At 37.7% G+C, this 22370-nt stretch overlaps 1 protein-coding gene across 1 annotated transcript in view; it reads left to right on the top strand.

Annotated features, from left to right (window-relative positions):
* Nucleotides 1–12966: 12966 nt before the first annotated feature.
* Nucleotides 12967–22370, top strand: part of LOC107713582 (gamma-aminobutyric acid receptor subunit beta-2-like) — an 81781-nt gene continuing 72377 nt past the window's right edge. Inside the window, exons 1-3 of the mRNA XM_016519136.1 lie at nucleotides 12967–13095; nucleotides 13210–13301; nucleotides 13846–13913. Coding sequence (XP_016374622.1) covers nucleotides 13013–13095; nucleotides 13210–13301; nucleotides 13846–13913 — 243 coding nt within the window. The 5' untranslated portion in view covers nucleotides 12967–13012. The remainder of the gene's footprint in view (nucleotides 13096–13209; nucleotides 13302–13845; nucleotides 13914–22370) is intronic.

The raw sequence follows: 22370 nt of genomic DNA, 5'->3' as shown, positions 1-22370 counted from the left end.
TGTTTTGTTTTTTTTCCCCATAGGTTTTTAACATTCTAAAAGCTCTTAATTCCAAAGAGACTGCAAGCTAGTCAGTGTATTCAGTAGGTGTAATGTATTGTAAGTTGCTTCAGAAGTATTGCAAGTATTACGTACAACAATAAAACAGTGCATTGACATAAAAAGGGAAATTTACTTTTGGTACTTAAGTACTTTTAAAAGCAAGTACTTCTGTACTTTTACTTAAGTAAAAATCTGTCTTTACAACTTTTACTTGTAATGGAGTAATGTTTGACCAGCAGTATCTGTACTTTCACTCAAGTAATGGAGTTGAGTACTTTGTCCGCCTCTGTATATATATATATATATGCCGATTTATTATTTTGCACTCCTGAGTTAAAATAAGAAATGACTGAGTTTGATCAAAACAGTGGTCAAATATTGAAGCGGGCGGTATTCCAGAAAGCAGGTTATGTGACATACCCTGGTATGTTTAAGAGTAAGTAAGCGGATAAACTCAGCATCCGCATCAAACAAACAATATAATTCTTATTCTCATGTGATTAAAGATGAATCGAAAAGTTTGAAAAATGATTGCACAACCACCAATTAGGTGGCGATATGCACTAGGTATGTCAATGGCCACTGAATAAAAGAAGAAAGCAGTATGGCGTGCTTTTTCTTAGCGTGGGTTTCCATGGTGACTCTTCGATTCGTCGCTCTGTTGAGATTGTCTTGTGTGTTAACCGTGAACATACTCTGAGTTGACGGAACTTACTCCCGGACTTTTTGGGACCAGTATACCTCAAATAAGCAAGGGTTGGGTTAAACAACCGAGAGTTCAGGCTATGTGTGACGGTAAGTTAACCTTGCTTTCTGGAATACAACCCAGGAGTCTTTAATCCTTCGAATGATACACAGCTTGTCCAGATCAAGTAAGAGTGTGATGTTTAACGTGCTGTGAATGTGAAACAACAATAATCTGAGGCCAAATAAACTGTTAAAAAAATTAAACAGTTTATTTATACTTACATGATACCATGTGTGTCATCTTTCATGTGCAACATTATCTGAGCGAGGAGATCGTTAGCGCTGCTGCTGTTGCAGTAATGAGCTAAATGAAGTTACTGGCACGGGAGTAGTTGGAATACACTGTTTTAATTTTATTTTGAATGTAATTGTTTTTATTGTTCAATCATGTTTATTATGAGTAATCTCATGTTTCTGAACACAATATAATGCTTTTCGATCATTGCACTCAAATCCGGAGGACATGACTCATTTAAGATTATCCGGTCCTCACCCGCTAGATCCGCGGCTCTCTCTCACGGTTCGGAAGTCCGCGCTGCCAGAGAGAGAGAGCCAGACGCTTCATCTGTCTTCCTCCGAGGAGGTGGATGTGATGAGTGTCGAGACAGAGGAGACTGTGGACTCGCCACCACAGTCCCTCGTGTATGAGGTGTGATTCGTGATTATGGGGTGTGTTTCGTGCATTCGCCAAAATAAAATATCGTTTGGCCAGCCTAGAAACAGTCCGAGACGCAGAAGCGGTGTCTGATTCAAGAACAAACGTCTCTAGGTTACGTATGTAACCATGGTTCCCCGAGGGAACGAGACGCTGCGTCTCTTTGCCATACTCCCTGCATCCCTGCAGGCGCTACTTCATCGAAGCTGGTTTGCGCCCGGCCGGATGCGCTTTTATGCTTTCTGGTGCTTACGTCACCCTGCTCGTGACGTCTCGCTGCTCCATTGGACGGATTTGACACGTGCTTCAGAACGCGGTCACGCAAGGGCGTTCCCAAAGCGATCTCGACGCAGCGTCTCGTTCCCTCGGGGAACCATGGTTACATACGTAACCTAGAGACGTTATTGTTGAATAATCAGCTCTAGGATGGAAATATTCCTTTATTTGAACAACTTCAATTTAAACTAGTACTTGGATATCGTATTAGAAAGTAAAGTGCATAAAAGTGCATACAATTAAATTATTTAGTTTTTGGAGAGCCATATTTTTGTGCAATTGTGTATGTGGGGAACATTTGGAATTAGTATATAGAATAAAAAAAAAAAAAACACACATGTTGTTTTCATGTTATAACTGTCTGGATGGGTATTGATTTTGGTCAAACATAAGTAAAGTCAACATGGCCTTGAAAAAGGCACCAGGTGGCCTCTCTTCTGGCTGGGAGGCAGGGAATATGGCATTGAAGCTGGCTGATAGTTAGCTGTCAAGGTTGAAGACTTCAGTGGTATTGGCATGGACACATGCAATTCTCATCCAAAATTAGAGAGCATCAAAGCACAGGGAGAACACGTGGCCAGATTTCAGAAAGCTCAAGGTGAGGTCAACAAACTCTTCCAAATTCCACCTGAAAGAGATTACTTTACTTTAAAGATATACAGAATTCCACACAATGAAATATTGATCTATCAAACAACCTTCCATGTGAAATGAACATTTAGAGTTATACATTTACAAATATCTCAGGTTCCTCATTGTCATCTCTCAAGTGCACACGTCACACCAGTGATCTTTTTTTGGGGAGATGCCACTTCATATAGATGTCTGAAAAGACCATTATTCTTTAACGCAGATTTGTTTTGGTTTTAAATAGTATGAATCCAATTGCAGGTTACATAAAATAGAGTATTTGCATTGTAATTGCTTGGATTTTAGCCAATATTCGCACAGAACCTTGTAAGCACTGGTGTTCCAGTTCAAACTAGTTAAATGTGTTTTTGGGGAAATGAAAAATATTTCTATCTTTTATATACTTAAAGCTATGTGAGCTTTGCAAATAAATGTAGCAGGATCAACTGTATCTGCCGTTGTGTTATTTGACTTTTGTATATGGCCAGAATACATGCAGTCAGTGACAATCAGTGTGCGTCCTCACAGCATCTGAGAAGTCACATCAACCTAACAGGTGCATGACGATCCCATAAAGAGAAACTCTGACGTGGGTGAGGCTTTATGAATGTACATATGCATATTCTAGAGCATTCCAGGGCCCATTTTTGTAGCAGGGACCCTTTCTAACTGCAACCACATAAAAGATTTGATACATTTTGATTGGATCTCGGTGGACTAACACAAACAAACATCCAATGCCATCAGATAAGGATGCTAGAACAGCTGACAGACACCCCTTAGAGGGAAAGAAGACCCCTAGTACCAAGGCCAGACTGCTCATTGCTTCACATGGCGTTTCCACTCATCTAATTACTAAGGTTTAGGGACCAGGACTGCCATAAAAATTCCTTAGGACCTCTGGATGCAGCAGCAGTGGCTGAGACAAAGAGAGAGAAAAACATATATATTTTAACAGTCAAAACACTTTTTTAAGCTTTGAAAACTAGCACATTTTTCAAGAGGCTGATGACACACAGACACATTTTCCTTGCTATTGCATTCATAATAAATCACATGTAGAATAATGTGATTTAAAACATTTAGGCAACACCAATATGTTCAGATTAAAATAAATATATATTTTGATGAAAAGGCTTATAACAGGCTTTGGGAGTTTTCCAATACAGAACAAACGAAAGAAGGTAGCTATGAATAGACCTGATCATGTTTAGATATTGAAGGAAGGCATGTTTCAACCCAGTTCACTCTCTTGTGATTATCATCCTAGAACTCATATTGAACTTATAAAATATTTAATAACTTTGCAATACATACGTTACAATTCTAACCGTGTACTGCAGACCAATCATGACTGGCTTCTGAGTGAATCTATAGATTTCTTTGCAAATATAACACTGATTTGAAGTTGTTCTCGAGAACTTACATTATACACATGTATTATACTCACATATATTATACTTGCAGTTAATGATTTGTTGAAAAAAAAAAGTAATACAATTAATAAATAAAATAAAATTGTGGAAGACTGGCCATTTTAATATCATTATCAGGTAAGATACTCATCTAGATTGCTTTGCTTAATTGTGTGGCTTTATAATAGGCCATTTCTGTTAACTAGTGAAGTTTATTATACTATTCAATAAAAGTAGTACTGTATATGTTTAAATGTTATAAACTCAGCAAAAAACAAAAAAAACAAAACAAAAAACCAACAACCCACCCCCAAAAAACGCCCTCTTCCGTTCAACTGCTTTTATTTCTGGCTAATTTTTTAAACGTGAAAATATTTGTATGAACATAAAAAAGATTATGGACATTGCATCATTCATTCATTTAATACAGTGTTTCTCAACCCTGGTCCTGAGCGCCCCCCAGCACTGCACATTTTGTATGTCTCCCTTATCTGACACCCATTTCAGGTCCTGGAGTTTCTTTTAATGAGCTAATGAGTTGAATCAGGTGTGTTTGACTAAGGAGACACACAAAATGTGCAGTGCTGGGGGGCGCTCAGGACCAGGGTTGAGAAACACTGATTTAATACAATATCCTGAATATTTTTTGCCGAGCTTATTACAATAATTTAAAATGATCGTTAATTTTAATGATCATGTGTACCTGTAGCTGTGCATTTGTAATAGTCGTGTATGAGTCCTTCAATTTTCTCTAGTGTGAAAAGATAAATCATAAAATACAGTAACTGCTGGAAAGGGTTCAAATGTGCAAAAGATGCTGGAAAACCAAAGAATGTGGAGGACCTGGAGGATTTTTCTGAAGTATAGTGGGAAGTTTAACTGCTCAGGACAAACAAGGGACTTGAGAACAACTATCACGAAAAAACAAACAAACAAAAAACAGTTGTGCATTATTCAGGTAATGACATAAAGCATTACAAATCACACACATATAAACTTTTCAACTGGGTAATTTTTATAATATATATTTATATATATAGCTCATGAAAAATGGGGGCAAAAACAAAAGTGTGTGCATAATAATTTTGTTCAGTGTATATATATATATATTATTATTATTTTTTTAAATTTAATCAAGATTTTTTGATTATTTTGTCTTGTGACTATATATAAGAAAACTTATATTTATTAATATTATTATTATTTTTATGATTCTTTTGTTAAAATTATTAGTATTTTACAGATTCTGTCTATCTTCATCTCCTGCTACATTGATGTGGATCAGTGCTTTGCCTTGTAAAGGATCAATGGGTGCAGTATTATATAAATAAATAAATAAATAAATAAGGGAACAGTTAAATCACACAGTGGATCACATTGGATGGAAACCAGAATCATAACCAGAATCATCAACCCATCAGGTTAGTATTTTACAGATTCTGTCTATCTTCATCTCCTGCTACATTGATGTGGATCAGTGCTTTGCCTTGTAAAGGATCAATGGGTGCAGTATTATATAAATAAATAAATAAATAAATAAATAAATAAATAAGGGAACAGTTAAATCACACAGTGGATCACATTGGATGGAAACCAGAATCATCAACCCATCAGGGCTGCATTCAAAACCACACCAAATGTCAAAGTAAAAAAAACCAAAAAAAACAATGAAATTACAGGCTGAACCATCTTGAATTTCATCACAGCAGCTCATAATGTAAGTCAGTAGTGTGTATGGCCCCCACGTGCCTGTATGCACTCCCGACAATGTCTAGGCATGCTCCTGATGAGATGTTGAATGGTGTCCTAGGGGATGATCTCCCAGGCCTGGATCAGGGCATCAGTGAGCTCCTGGACAGACTGTGGTATTATTCGGTGGCTTCGGATGCTTCAATGCGTAACGTCCCAGAGGTTCTCAATTGGATTCAGGTCTGGGGAACGTGAGGGCCAGTCAGTGGCATCAATGCCTTCGTCATTCAGAAACTTGTCATGCACCAGGATGAACACAATAAGTACATTGTACTTAATTTTTGATGTAAGTACATAGTAGTTAAGGCCACTTAATATAAAGTGGGGCCCCAGGAGGAGCCCACTGCACTGCAATGTAAGGCCTGACAGCGGCTCTGAGGATTTCATCCTGGTACCTAACAGTAGTAAGGGTACCATTGGTTGGCATGTGTAGGTGTGTTTGACCCTCCTAGGATATTTGATTAATAGTAATCCCTGAAGGCTTTTTCAATTAAAACAGAGAAGGAAAAGGGGCATTGAAAGGGGCCGTGGGGTGTTCCAGGGCTTGTCATCTTGTGGGTCTGTGTGTGAGGGCAAGTTTGTCCTCAATCACTGCCTAGGAAGAAGAGCACACATGATAGACAGTTAAGCACCCATTGAATCCTTCCTTATTGACTGGGTTTTATATCTTTCTCCCCTGATGAGTTGAGTGGGAATAGCTGTCTCTGATCACTGCGGGAAGCAGCCATGATTACCATTGATGATTGAATGGTAGGCACCTTGCCACCCCCAACCCCAACCAACCAACCAATTTTTTTCCCCCAATGCAGCTTAAGCTGTGTTTAGTTCACTTTCAAATTACAATTTCCTGATAATTTACTCACCCCCATGTCATCCAAGATGTTCATGTCTTTCTTTCTTCAGTCGAAAAGAAATTAAGGTTTTTGAGGAAAACATCCCAGGATTTTTGTGCATATAATGGACTTTAACAGTTACCAAACGGCTGAAGGTCCAAATTGCAGTTTCAGTGCAGCTTCAAAGGGCTCTACACGATCCCAGCCAAGGAATAAGGGTGTTATCTAGTGAAACGATCGGTCATTTTCTACAAAAAATAAAAATGTATATGCTTTATAAACACTAGGGGTGGAAACTTTTTGAATTTGAAGATTAAGGTAAATTGTACTTAATTTGTCTTCCGGGAAAAGAAAAAAAAAGAGAAGATATTTCAACAAAATAAGAACAATTTGGACATCTTCATTCTGTTCAAAAGTTTTCACCCCCGGCTCTTAATGCATCGTGTTTCCTTTTGGCGCATCCGTGAATGTTTGAACCCTTTTTAATAGTTGTATTTGAGTCCCTCAATTGTCCTCAGTGTGAAAAGATGATCTCAAAATACAGTCACTGCTGGAAAGGGTTCAAATATGCAAAAGATGCTGGAAAAACGAATCTGCAGGACCTGGAGGATTTTTCTGAAGAACAGTGCTCAGTTGAACTGTTCAGAACAAACAAGGGACTCATGAACAACCATCACAAAAAACAAAACAAAAAAAATAAATCATGGATCATCCAGGTAACCACACACACACAGTATTAAGAACCATTAATTTTATTCTATTTATTCTATTTTTCTTGTGGACTAAATGTAAACATCTTTTATGTAAAATAGCTGACTCAGGACAGTACTAAATCAAAACTAACATGCATTTTGTATGATTTTGTTAAAATTATTCACATTTTCACAGATTCTGCAAGGGGTTCCCAAACTTTCGCATGCCACTGTACATGACTAGATTTTTGCCCCAATTAACAGTCCGGAGAAGTTGACTCTAGTTGCCGAAAGTCAGAGCCAGTCTGCAGATTTGAGTGGACAGATTCCACAGAAAATCACGTAGTGTATGATGATCACACAGAGCTTCAGATTCTGATTCCATCCAGTTGGAGGATATCAAACATGTTTGATATTTTGAGAGAAAGTGGGGTCAGAGGAGCTACTTGGAGAATCTTGACAAGTGGACTGAGATTGCCTCTTGCTTGGGTGGCTTCGTCTGTTGTGAGGTGTTTTATGGGATTGGCTGTGTTTCCAAATGAGAGGACAGATCCTTGTAAATAACAGTACTGTCCTTGCGCCTCTGAAGAACTCTATGAACCAGATCACCCCTGAAATGTTGTGTTGTGTGTTCAGCTTTCTACCTACCCACTGTTTTGAGTTTGGGGAACACCACATAGTAGCGAGGCATACCTACCATAAAAAGATAACATAGAGTATTATACTGTACACACAGTATTATATTGAGTTATACACACAGTTTTTTTTTTTTTGCCTACTTACAAGTGCTGTTTACGGCCTGCTGTCGTTGAACATTCTCATTGTACTCAAGTACGGCCAGCTGAGCACAAGCAAGCATTGAGGGGTTGTGAAAGTGGAGGTTTTTGGGACAGTACTTCAGCACTACTGAATGGAAAACATCAAGCTTACCTGAACAAAACATTATATATTGATTATAGTGATTAGCACTGTGTACATGCTATGTACAGTAACATGCTTTATTATAGTGTAAACTTACCAGTATGCTTAAAGAGAGCCATTTGCCTAAGGTTCAAGAAAAGGGGTTGTGATGTACTGAATGCTCGGAAATCTTTTTCAAGCCATTTCTTTCTTCTCTGCTGGTCAGAACTGAGCTCACTATGCAGACATCTTTGTTGCTCTCCAGTCTAGTTCAGTCCAGTTCCTCAGTCCATGTATGAACCCCACAAATATGATTGAGAAGTAACTTCCACCTTTTGATTACAATTTCCAGCATCTAGGTGGAACAAAACTAACATCCTTCTTTTCTGATGGTGGATCTAATGAAAGCATGCTGACATCTAGGTTAGTGCTTCCATCAGGCTCTTCTTCACACTGAGCTGGTTCTGAGCTGAAGGTAAACACAGGTAAGTACCATTTTGATGAACAATAAAACACAGGCATCCTCACTCTCCATTGTAAACAAACAGCATCAGCTTACGTGTGAGTATGCGCCCGTGGATATGTCATTATGCAACAGTCGCGAGAACCGTTTGCCCAGGCTGTGGATTGAAGGTAATAATGTTGTAAATAATGTGCAGTTTCTTGCACAACCCAATCGTTTCGCTTCATAAGACCTTAATATATCGTCAGGCGCCACAGGTATTAATTTGGTCTGGCCTGTATAAGTGTTTTTGACTCCCAAAAAATGGCAGCCACAGACATGCAGTGTATGAATCCCCAAGGACCACAGTTTTACCTAAAAATCTTCTCTACGGTTCTGCTGAAGAAAAAAGTCACCTACATCTTGGTTGGCCTGAGGGTGAGTAAATTAACAGCAAATTTTCATTTTTGTGTGAACTATCGATTTATTAAATACAACAACATGACAAAAAGCCAGACATTTGATTACATTTAAACATTTTGGAGAATGCAACTTTCCTGATGTTTATGCATGTGTATCTTCCAGTGTACATTTACAATTATTGTGTGTGATATGCTTTTTTACAAAGATTTTATTGTGTGTGTTTGAGATAGCGTTTGACAGCGTCTCTGTGAGTGTACCTGAAAAGTCTCCTATTGTCTAAATAAATTGCTATTTGAGCTTTCAGAGGTGGGAAGTTCTTCAGTGCTTTAGTGAACATTACCAGTATTTGGAATGTGACGTTGGGGAGTCACTGTATTGAGGGATTGTATTTGTTGATCTTTCCATTGAAGAAAATGTTGTGGTCTCGAGTCTGAGTCCAAAACTGTATTTTCATGGACTTTGGAACATTTGTACTCTGTCTTGAGTTTGCATCAGTTGCGGAGGTTCGTGCAGCACTGATGTGAAACCAGGCTTCATGCACCCCAAAGTAGTGTTGCCTCACGAAGAGTTGAAACTGTGAACTCATTTGAGAATTGGCATCAAAACCTTGACAGGTTAAGTGAAGTCTACTTTAGATAGCGCTTTGGTCAATACAAGTGTTATTTACATGTTATCACTGGACACCAAAATTGTTCTCGAAGCAGACAGGGCCTTGCTATTTTGAAGTTTTACTGACGATGACGCAGAGGTTCCCACAGTGTTCCAATGTACTCGCCGACAAAAGGTCAGCATGCACAAAACCTATGCAGCTGGGGATAGGCTTTTAGCTGTACGTCAGTCTCTGTCGAATGCATTGGTGTCCCAAAGTAGGTGCAGCATGGGTTGTTTATATAATGGCACATCAGGCAAGACTTGGGGCCGGCAGGTTTTTTTTTTTTTTTTGTAGTCAGACATTTGATTACATTTAAACATTTTGGAGAATGCAACTTTCCTGATGTTTATGCATGTGTATCTTCCAGTGTACATTTACAATTATTGTGTGTGATATGCTTTTTTACAAAGATTTTATTGTGTGTGTTTGAGATAGCGTTTGACAGCGTCTCTGTGAGTGTACCTGAAAAGTCTCCTATTGTCTAAATAAATTGCTATTTGAGCTTTCAGAGGTGGGAAGTTCTTCAGTGCTTTAGTGAACATTACCAGTATTTGGAATGTGACGTTGGGGAGTCACTGTATTGAGGGATTGTATTTGTTGATCTTTCCATTGAAGAAAATGTTGTGGTCTCGAGTCTGAGTCCAAAACTGTATTTTCATGGACTTTGGAGCATTTGTACTCTGTCTTGAGTTTGCATCAGTTGCGGAGGTTCGTGCAGCACTGATGTGAAACCAGGCTTCATGCACCCCAAAGTAGTGTTGCCTCACGAAGAGTTGAAACTGTGAACTCATTTGAGAATTGGCATCAAAACCTTGACAGGTTAAGTGAAGTCTACTTTAGATAGCGCTTTGGTCAATACAAGTGTTATTTACATGTTATCACTGGACACCAAAATTGTTCTCGAAGCAGACAGGGCCTTGCTATTTTGAAGTTTTACTGACGATGACGCAGAGGTTCCCACAGTGTTCCAATGTACTCGCCGACAAAAGGTCAGCATGCACAAAACCTATGCAGCTGGGGATAGGCTTTTAGCTGTACGTCAGTCTCTGTCGAATGCATTGGTGTCCCAAAGTAGGTGCAGCATGGGTTGTTTATATAATGGCACATCAGGCAAGACTTGGGGCCGGCAGGTTTTTTTTTTTTTTTTGTGAGCTGTATTTGAAGATGGGCATTCAGAACACCAATAAATGTGGCAGGAAAAATGAAGCTCCGTCACAGTAGCCATTGTTTGTGCATGTTTTTCATTGTATTGACTGCCAGTTTAAAATGTCTTCTTTTCTGTTAATCATTTCCCAATACTCACAACTTCATACATACATCAGAGGTGTAAAGTATTTGAGTAAATATAAGTAGTTACTGTACTTGAGTATCTTTTTGGATACTCTGTAGGTTTACTGAGTATCAAAGGTATTAGCAATTTTTACTCTCTACTTCACTACATTTTTGAATAAGCATCTGTACTTTTTACTCCACTACATTTGTAATGGGTGTGTTTGCATGGCACCTAGCTTTTTCTGCAGCAGTTAATTTCTGCTACAAAATAAGTGATATCGCCAACGACAGGACACGGAAAGTACAATATCTTGTGCGTTTTTCCCTTACTCACCCAAACTTGTCAACAAGGCTACTTTACGTTGAATGCGAGTTCCTTAGCAACAGCAATGAGGCTGAAACCAGCTCATCCAGTGCAAGACGGCTTTGACTTTTTAATTATTATTTTTTTCACTGTTCTCCTGTATTCTTATTCTGTTATTATTGTAAAAGTTCAATAAAAAAATTAAGCAAAAAAAAAAATATATATTTTATTTATTCGTTATACTGAAGAGAGCTTTTTGAAGGAAAATTTTATTTATTTTTTTTGCAATTTTGAGGTGTTCAGTTTTACTTTGGTTTTAGAAAATAAACGTGACTGCTGTTCTCACAAATCAACTCTTTCTTGTTTTTCGCTGGCATGTCTCTTTGACTAGTGCATTTTGAGCCAATATTTAGTAAAATACTTAAGTACTTTTACTCAAGTTGTTTTGAAATTGGTGACTTGTAACTTTGGAGTAATTTTCACTGTAAGGTACCTGTAATTTTACTCAAGTATGGTTTTAGGTATACTCTTTACACCTCTGACATACATACATTTATTGCACACTTGAATAGACAAGCATTTGTTTAGTTGTGTGCACCAATTAAACAGATTGTGCTGCCCTATTTGTAACTTAATTCTTTCACAGGGAATAACATTTAATTTTAAATTTTCCAACATAGAGGATGTTAGTAAATGATGCCAATGATGTTGCTGGACACGATAGTTTTTAAATCCCTTCTGCTCAGGAAGGGAAAGAAAAGCTCTAAAACAAACAGAAGCAGTGAAGCTCCAGGAAGTTCGGAAACAGCGACAACAACAACTACAACCAGCTTATGCGACCAGCAAGCACATTTTCTCTTCAAAGCCTCTCCATCTGCATCTTCCAGATTGTCTAGGACCTTCTTCAACGACTTGAGAACCTTCTCTCCAAGGCTCCTCCATCTGCTAATCGGCTAATCTACCTCAAAGCCTGTGTCTTATTTGATACTAACATTTTAACATGCTTTTTCTAGTTGCTTCAATCCAGTAAGTGTTCATCTTGAAACATTCTAACAGTTTTAAAGTTATTCTTATGTTTACTTATTAAATTCAGTAAATATTTCAAAGCAAAAAGACATGAACCTGAATGGGGACATTTTTAGATTTATGGGGTCCTAACCTTCCTATTAAACAGTGATATAATTATAACATGATATATAATAATGAAATGTATAGCAAAATAAATGAAATGATTATGTTAAAAGGGAGGAGAAAAAACTTCCCTCTGTTATCATTTTATGTTGTTGATAAACAGACCTCATCTTCATGACTGCAGTAATATTATTTTTTTGTCTTTCTACTATGGCACATACGTTTCAACAGCTCGTATGCCTATACAAATCAAGCGCACTTTATTTTTATTAGTTTATTTTTTCAACTCCTTCCCCTTAATGCAGGGGTTTACCTCGGATTCCCTTTTGTCGTGCAATCTAGAGGTTTAGATTCCTATATGAAGCATCCCATTTATCATCTACACCTCCCCAAATGATGGACAAATAAAAGTCGACTATCAAATAAAGTCCCGTTTTAAATATTTTTACTGTTAAGACAAGCCTGCTGCTCCACTTTGTGTAAGACACATTACTTTTGTGCCTCACGTCAAATTTCAAGACTGAGGAGAAAGAAAGGCAGCGAAACAGCACATGAAGTGGCTATTAAAAACCCGTTTGACAAGAAAGGGGCGCTTTTTCCATGATGCACAAAGACTGCAGTTGTAATACCGTCTGTTTTACAGTTCACTTTGGTGTTTTCGTAGTTTTCCCTTTAATATCTCCCTGTCTCTGGTCTGGATGTGCTCCTCCAGCAGCATCAGCACCACACCGCTCCTGGATGCTGCGCTGCTGGAGTATGTACGCATGCGCACCACAGTGGAATTACTGCACAGCGCACTCTAAGTTGGATCTTCTCTGTCTTCACGGAAACCAGAAACCATACAAAAGTATGGCGATCTTTAGAATAAGACAAAAGAGCTTCGTGCGCGTCTGGACGTTTTCCGCGATAGTGGCCGTGGTGTGTGCGCAAAGGTAAGTCCGAACCAAAGCTCTCCTCACTTCATATGGCTGTCTGTAGTCCACACACAACTGAAATGATCTCCAAGCATGCATCTGAATCTAACGGTGCATTTTCCCTCTTTGCAGTGTCAATGATCCAAGCAACATGTCTCTCGTAAAAGAAACTGTTGATAGACTATTGAAAGGATATGACATTCGCTTGAGGCCAGATTTCGGAGGTAACGCACGTTTTTAATTAAGTCCATCATGTCAGCCTTTTAACATCACCTCTGAACTTTCATATAGTAAAATCCTAAGCGTGCCATTATGGAGAGTTACGCGCTAATATATCCCAATGATCTCAGGTTTGGAGGCGATCGGGACACTTGCTTTCACTCGTTATGAATTAATCGCTTAATCTGCCGAACGCGATGTTAGATTAGAAATGCCTCGCAAAGTTAACGAACGAATTTACACCGATTTGGACATCTGCACATTCTACCCTTGCGATGCTTTCTCTGACTGGCACTAATTAATCAGTAATAGTAATATCAGTGAACAGTGATGCTCATGATGACGAATCCATAAATTGTGAATTTATCATTCTGGATGATCACAGTGAAATCAGTGTGTTTAGATGATCTTTGCTTTACTTTTCACCTCATCCTGGATGTTATCAGGCTGACGTTGAGTTAATAATGCGTGACATGACCATTCATTTCAGTGTACAAAACAAAATCAATTAGCTGTAACGTCACTGGTATGATTTGGTTTGGTTTTTAGGTCCTCCGGTGGGAGTGGGGATGAATATAGACATAGCCAGCATAGACATGGTCTCAGAAGTGAATATGGTAAGTCTGTTATCATGCTGTCCTGTTGGAGACAAAGTGTGTGAGCTCCTTTAATCCCTTTCTCCCCCCCTCAGCTTTCTATGCCAGATAATTTATGCTTCATTTGAAGAGTTATAGTCTATTGTTTGTCACTGCATCTGTGGGTGCACACTTCATATCAGTGGAATTTTAAGCATACTGTAGACGGTGTATAACAAAACTTTTCAGAGCATGTACTACCTTTTATACTCAGTGTTCACATATGGACATGCGTAATGGTCAGAGAGAGCTAGTGTGGTTTCTATGGCAACATCTTTTTTTTTTCTTCTGCCTATGGACTGAATGTTTTTGCTGGGATTTATAAAATCACAAAACAAGTGGATACCAACGTGAATTTCTCCATTTTGGATTTTTATACTCTTTCCACCCTTTTGGTTATCTGGTAGGATTTTCCCCCCTTAGATACAAGAGCATCCCCTAGTGATGGTTTTGAAGCACAACATGAAGTTTTGTGTTCGAGGTCTGGTCAAGTGAGGTGATATTCATGACAATAACTGAGAGCATCTAATGTATTTTGATACAGCAGGACCTGGTTGCATTATATTTTGAGTTATTTGTACTCTTAGCAGTATTTTGAGACTGGTTTTGTTTCTATTGCGATATTCATTATATGTTAGATGCATTGATGTTTTGTCGAGATGTTACAGTACACTGAAGTGCTGAAGTCGTAACGCGTATGAGACAACATGTATCAGAGGCATTACTGTACTTTTTACACATTCAAGCAAAATAATGTCTCAGATGCGCTCGCTCGGTTCACTTATTTACTATTCACTACATACCAAATGGTGCATGCAAGTGTAAATGAGTGAATTCAGACACTATTCTGTAGTTTTACATGAATGCAACGTCATGTACAAGAAGTCAGACTATTTCAAATCTAATCTGACAGTTCAGACGGAAAGACAGTTCCAAAAATTGCATGAGCTTTTTCAACCACATATTAATCGGATGTTATATTACAGCTACATTGACCTGAGAAAAAAATCAAATGGTTGAAAAAGCCAAAAAGACATTCATGCATCAGCATGTTTAGATGAAGTCTGAGGAACTAGCATCCTAATCTTTTCCCTCAAGCAAAATAATGTCTCAGATGCGCTCGCTCGGTTCACTTATTTACTATTCACTACATAACGAATGGTGCATGCAAGTGTAAATGAGTGAATTCAGACACTATTCTGTAGTTTTACATGAATGCAACGGCGTTACTTTACTAGTTACTTGAAGAAAGTAATCTGATTACGTAACTCGCGTTACTTGTAATGCGTTACCCCCAACACTGCTCGTGAATCACTGAGCATGAATGACTCGACTCTCTGAAGTTTGAAGCAGAGTTTTGAAATGCACCCCTTCCATCTTGTAGATTTTGTTAGCAGAGCAAACATTTTCTCTAAATAAAGTTACCCTTTTCCCACAGAGCTCTCAGGACTGGGGGCTCCATTGCATTATTAAATTATATATGAACTTATATTATGGTTTGCTCGGAATTACCCCGCTGGAGCTGCGCCGAAGCAAAAAGGCTCTATGCTTTCAACTTATAGCCATACAGTATATTGCTTCTGACTCTTTCAATTCTGTCCACGTACAAACATGGTCACACGTCTCCATCATCAAAAGTCCTCTGCATCGCACACAGTAGGTGTTAGATGGTATAGTGGGTCTGCCCAGAGGGAGGAGCAAAGGTCAGACTTGACCGCAGGCCGATATGACTCGCCAACATAGACTTGCAAAAGCTTCATGACATTAACAACCTGCCATTTTCTTGGAGGCAGTCCGGGGTGCGGTTGTAGGGAAGGTCGTGCTCCTCGCTGCGCCTCGGGTGTGCGTGATTCACCGAAGGACAGATGAATGCAAACAAAGGGGTGAAAGTGAAACCGAGTGCTAATGAACGGTCTTGCAGCTTCTGGGCTCAAGTGAAGCCTGATGCTTTTTGATCTTAGGTGCAGACTGATGTTTGCAAGAGCAAACGTGTTTTTTTTCTTTCTGTCTTCACTGCGGTCTTTGTTCCTATACCATGACCTTGACTCATAGGGAAGAAAAAATCACAAATTTGATCTTTATATGTGACCACAAAAGCAGTCTTAAGTCGCTGGGGTATATTTGCAGCAATAGCCAACAATACATTGTATGTGTCAAAATTATTGATTTTTGTTTTATGCCAAAAATCATTAGGATATTAAGTAAAGATCATGTTCCATGAAGGTATTTTGTAAATTTCCTACTGTAAATATACAGTTTTTGGTTAGTAATATGCATTGCTAAGAACTTCATTTGGAGTTTACTACTGATAGAAGTTAAAAGAGAGCGAATGGACACAATCAGTTCGTGAAGGTTCCCAGAACAAGCAGATTTTAAACATCAAAACATTCAGGAAACCAAGAGGCTGAGAGCTTAGCATGAGCGCTGGATCTTGAATCTTTTAAAGTCTAAATAATAATAATAATTAAAAAAAGTATGGAAACACATGAATCCTCAGACTTTTTTGTGTAGTAATGCTGATAATAATGTGCTAGTTTGATGATATAATGCGCCACAAATCCTGTGACATGCCATTTTGGTGACCTCTGGCTGCTCTGATTGAAAAACATGAAAATTTGTGAGCGTGAAATGGGTGATGTTTTAGGATGAGTGGCGTATCTGCTGTAGCTGAAGCATGTGCTGGCTTTTGTGTGTGCTGTTGACCCAGCTGGACTGTGCTGTTTCAATACACTTGAGATAAGGAGCATGTTTGCTCTCTAACATACAAACTGGGGGGCACTCGATATGCATTTTATTTTATTTTATTTTATTTTATTTTATTTTATTTTATTTTAGCTGTTTACTGTAAAACAGATGATAGACCTGCATTGTCCTGTCATATTGAAAATAAATGATCTGCTCCTTTCAAGCACCGATAGAACAAGCTTCAACCTCTCAGTTTATTCTGAACTTCTAAACCTGCGTATTAAACATTACATAATTTAGTCCAAACAGACTATGTAAGCACTTTAAATTATATCATGTAAAATTAAAATGAATGATGATTCTTGTTATTGTTTGTAAAAACATTGCATAGAGCCTAAAAGCCTAAATCCTTAACTTGCGTAAAATGTTAACTCTATGTTTTCTGCCTTGCAAGCATGAGTGTTTCCTACAAGAAATGAAAATTAAGCGAGTGTTACTATGTCTGACAGCTTCAGCTGGGTGCTGCTGCCCTGGCCTGCCCACTCGGGTCATAACATTGCTAATTATTGTAGAAAAAAAAAGCAGAACACTAATGAGCACCAACAAACCCATAGGTATATCATTTTCAAAATCCATCTTTGGACGTCCTTTATGCTGCCGTAATTGTGTGTTTTTGCATTTAGAGCTATAAGTCTAACCTTTTAAGCAGTTTTATTGTATCTCTGACTAAAATGTTCTGAGTATATTAGATAGCGTTAAACGAAATCTATTAGCAGAGAAACTAATTTCACTAGTGCTAACCTCTCTTGCTATTATTGATGTTGTGAATAAGAGTGAATACATATATACTGAATGAGCAATCCTCTATTGAATTCTGAAAAGAGATTGTAAGATAACAGTTTCCATGTTTGGAATTTGTAATTGTGTTAAGCTTTCATGAATAGTTTCCGGGTTTGAAATTTAACAGGTAATTTGTGTTACTTTAGCGTTTTTGTAAATGTGTCAGTTGGCTCAACTACGGCTAAAACAAAGAGGCACATAAGATTACATAAATGCAGTAGAGAATGCATAAAACAAGACAAGTACCGTACAAAACAAAGTTACGGACACTACTGATGGCAGAGTGCATACATTATGATAGCACTTATGGCGTTTGATGCTCTTGATGGTAGATACATCTATGATCCATTTCAGGTGTCATCTAACATCTACTTAGAAATGTAATACCTGATGAAACTGTGTGTTATGTTATTGGAGTGAACACTTTTTTTAAAATACCCAAAGAGGTTTGCTGGCATTGCTTGTAGGTTTCAGGAACCAGTCTTGGCCTCTCAGATTTGTCTTGCAATTATACAAACCTTTAGACATTTACTGATGGATGTACAGCTCTGTGCTGTCAGGTTGGTGTAAGTTCAACATCAGTTTTAAAGATAAACACATCTGTTCCAATCACCTGAATGGTTGTTTCTGAAATAATAGGCTTTAAAAGAGCCACGGAGAGCAAAATAGGCATTGTGTACATTGTGAACTAGACGTATTGGGGTTTTTGCATCCCTGGATTATACAATAGCTTTCAAATAGTCATATAATGGCTCCCATCTGTATCCTAATGTATTTTTAATATGAAAAACACGAGCGGTGCTGGTGTTTGTGTTGGTGAGTAGGCGTTACAGAGAGAGAGAAGGGCTGGGGTGGACCGCTGAAGAACAAAATATCGAGAACAGCGGTGAGCGAGGAAATTCAGTTCCCAGAGAAGAAAGACAAACCTGAGAAACTTGAGTACTTTTATACCAGCTATACAGTTCTGTATCTAACTACTCTGTGCTCACAAGACTCCTATATGCTTGTGTAGTACATTACTGTGGCATTGAATGCTATACTTATCCTTGTGATGGTCTTTTAATTGGTAAAAAAAAAAATCTTCCATTTCAATGTGAGTTTGGTGTGCAACGATCCATTTTCATAAGCACCAGATGCAAGCAGGAAAAGGCAGAAACAGATATCATAATACTGGCCAAAAGTGCAGCTACCTAGTGTCAACATCTTGAAGTAATCGACTTCAAAACCTGAATGCTGTTAATTTAACATATTCCAAATCTTGCTGCATTGGAAGTATGTGCCTCTAAAACCTACCGGGTCTCATGGCAAAAACGTACCTGGGGGCACTTTTTCGCGAGACGCGAAATACGTACCAATAAATACATATCACTGCAGTTTCAAAAAGAAATGAACACTAGAGGCAGTAAAACACCTTTTATTCTTTTTCACACAAATTTACAGAGTTTCGATTAATAAAGCGTCATTTCAGCACAATTACTTGAAGAACATTACGTTATGACTTCAAAACAATTTTAATATGCTGGGAGATTTGAAAAATTATGCTTTTGAATGTTAGCATCACACATATCCAGCTTCATATCTATGGGTTTTCACAGACGGTAGGATTGTTCGGTAGCTCACGCAGTACGGAGACGTACTTGAGAGGTGAGGAGGTTCGACAAAACACTTCAAATCTGCATATAAGGAAGATCAAATGACACGGTTGCATCAACAAATGTGTTTTAATATCAGTTTTGCATTTGTTAACACTATCGGGATACGTTTAGGGTTGGGTTTGGTGTAGGGCATGTTTCCAACACGATAGAGCATTAATTTTTAGCGACAGTCCCCGGATATTTGAATTCTGAACCGCCGCAATACGTACCTATATCCACGTAATAAAAACACAGCAATACGTACCTATATCAACATAATAAAAACATGCCAGGGTTCACGTATTGAACCCGTGTTTTAGCGCCACTCACTGGACATTTCTCTTTGAAACTGCGGCGAAATGTGAGGAATTTCGCTTTGTGTGAGGAACAGACCCACATTTAAGTCATTATTCACTGAACATCTTCCCAGGCTGTCTATTAAATCATTTTGATTTGACATGACTATATCCAGTATACTAATGAGTACAAGGTCTTTTTTTTCAACAGCTGCATTTGTGCTTTGATATCAGTGTTATATTTCAGCAGCTTTGATCATGTGTTGTAACTGCAATAAAGCTTTCCAACAAATCAGCACTGAACCCCTTTCATTATTACAGCTAATGAAACAACTGCTGGTTTTGTTTCATTTAAGAGGCAATGACAGCCTCAGATATGGAAAAGATAATACATTTCCAGTGAATTGTTAGCTTCACTGGATTAATTAACGGTGGACTCAGTCCAGTTTATGAAACTGTATATTGGTTATTCTCTTAAAAACTCTTTATAGAGGTCTTTGAAGTTGTAAAATTATTCTGATGCCAATACAACAATAACCTTGTTCAATAGAGTACACTGCTACTACAGTTGTTTACATAATTAACAAAAAACATATAAGTTTTCTCACTCATAAACAGCATTTAATGAGGGAACAGGTGGTAACAGTGCTAACAGTCATCTTGGCACACTTAGGATATTAAATGAATACTTCTGCTCACTTAATTATCATACTGAAGATTACTTGCATACTTATACTACATATGAAAAGTATGAACAAGTGCGCTAATATTGCAAAGAGAAATAGTTCACCATCCAGGGTTCAAATTCTCACTATTAACTAATTATTAACTACAACTTTTCCCTCAATAAACTCCTAATTGCTGCTTATTAATAGTTAGTAGGTTGTTGTTAAGTTTAGGTATGGAGTCGGATTAAGGGATCTAAAATATGATCAAGCAGAATAAGGCATTACTACGTGCTTTATAAGCATTAATAAAAAGTCAATATGCTAGTAATATGCATGCTAATAAGCAACTAGTTAATATTGAAAATTGGTCCCTAAACTAAAGTGTTACCCTTTCTTATATGCTTTATTTGTTACAAATAAGCATTGTTATGTATTATTATTAATAGTCACCTTTTTAACCATTTGTGACCCTGGACCACAAAACCTTAAGTCTTAAGTGTCAATTTTTCAACATTGAGATTTATACATCGATATGTATGGTTGATGTATGGTTTGTTAGGATAGGACAATATTTGGCCGAGATACAATTATTTATTGCTACAAATATACCCCAGCGACTTAAGACTGCTTTTGTGCTCCGGGGTCACATTTGTAAAAAAAAAAAAAAAAATGCTATAAAACCCTCACTCTAAAGATCTTTTCAAGCAATTTTAGGTTCATTTCAATTTGATGTGATTAAGTCATGCTGTCAGATTGTGTCTGTTGATTACTTTGTAATTAGTCCTTTTTTTTTTTACCAGGGTGATCCATTCAGGCGGATTTGCAGATATGATAAAAACAAGAGCCCTCCCTTAGAAACCTTATCCACTGCTGTGGCTGTTGTGTCACTTTAGAAAAATTTGAGCATTGTGCACTATTTCATTTTTTTTTTCATGCAAATATTTGGATGAAGCACTGAAGAAAGCACCGCTTCATTTTCCACCCTATTGTAAACAACCCTGGTAATACTGTGATTACCCTTGTTTGTGCAATAGTTAATATTATGCACTCTGAACTCTTCCTGAAATGGTCTCACTTTGGCTCATCTTAGAGGTTGTTCACACAGGACACATTTTTTGTCTGTCTGCAGACTTTGTTTCTATATATTTTTTTTTCACCATGCAAACTTGTGCTTGACTGACACAGTCTTGCTGTTTTTGTTTTTTTCAGCGTCTCTCAACATGAGCCACTGTGCCAAAACACTTAAAAATGTTACTTAACCCTTAAAACGTCTTGATACCCCTGTGTTTTGTTCCATTTCTTTATCCTTTGTCCGTTTTTTGTCTTTTAAGACAAGAACATGTCCTGTGTGAATGGCTCCTTAGAGGGGTCTGTGTTTGTTTGTAATGCTCATCAGTTTTGAAAAACCGCTCTGAGACCCCGAAACAAACCGGTGTGAACCCTTCCCCAAGTGTCTCTCTCTCCTTTTTCCCTTTCTTTCTTTCTTTCTTTCTTTCTGGAAAGGAACAACAGCACATTAACATGCTGTGTGTCTTGTACAGTGTATATTATGGGGCCACACATGTAACTTTAATTGCAAAGAGTTTAACCAAACCATATTGCCATACTACTACTTATACTTAAACTTTGAATAATAATAATAATAATATTAATAATAATATTTTTTTCTGTAACAGCAGAATAGCAACATCATTAACCCCCTGATTCAGTGGTATTAGTTGATGTCACATTATTATTACCATCATAATGCTGTAATTCTAATTTTGCATAGTATTTAGCACAGATTAGCGACATACAAATTGGTATATAGTGTGGGTGTTCACTGGTTAATTGATGGTAAACTAACTGATCCAAAATGTTGGTTGATAGCACAATTACAAAATTTCATTATTATGGGCATAAAAAAAATTTACCTTTACACTGGCTGCCATTCATTCATTCATTCATTCATTCATTCATTCATTCACTTGTGTCAGTGCAATATTACAGCAGCATATAGTTTTCCTCTCAGGACTTGATCAATAGTTTTTTTTTTTTTTTCATTGTATACAAGGCCAGATGAAAGTATTGATCACACACAAGGGCTCTTAAGTGCTTTTTAATCCTTATTGTGCACACACTATTTAACAATGCCATTGTTTGATGGATTAGAGAAAGCTACCAGAAAATTCAACTCATTTAGAAAGAATATGTTTATTTTAGCCTCACAGCAAAAATTCACACTAGGCAACATTTCAAGACTGTAACTATCGAATTGGTTCACAATGGTTTTATATATATATATATATATATATATATATATGTATACACACACAC

The sequence above is a fragment of the Sinocyclocheilus rhinocerous genome, unplaced genomic scaffold (genome assembly GCF_001515625.1).
Source record: "Sinocyclocheilus rhinocerous isolate Xijiao unplaced genomic scaffold, SAMN03320098_v1.1 scaffold599, whole genome shotgun sequence".
Classification (NCBI taxonomy): domain Eukaryota; kingdom Metazoa; phylum Chordata; class Actinopteri; order Cypriniformes; family Cyprinidae; genus Sinocyclocheilus; species Sinocyclocheilus rhinocerous.
This window is presented reverse-complemented; position numbering and strand designations above follow the sequence as displayed.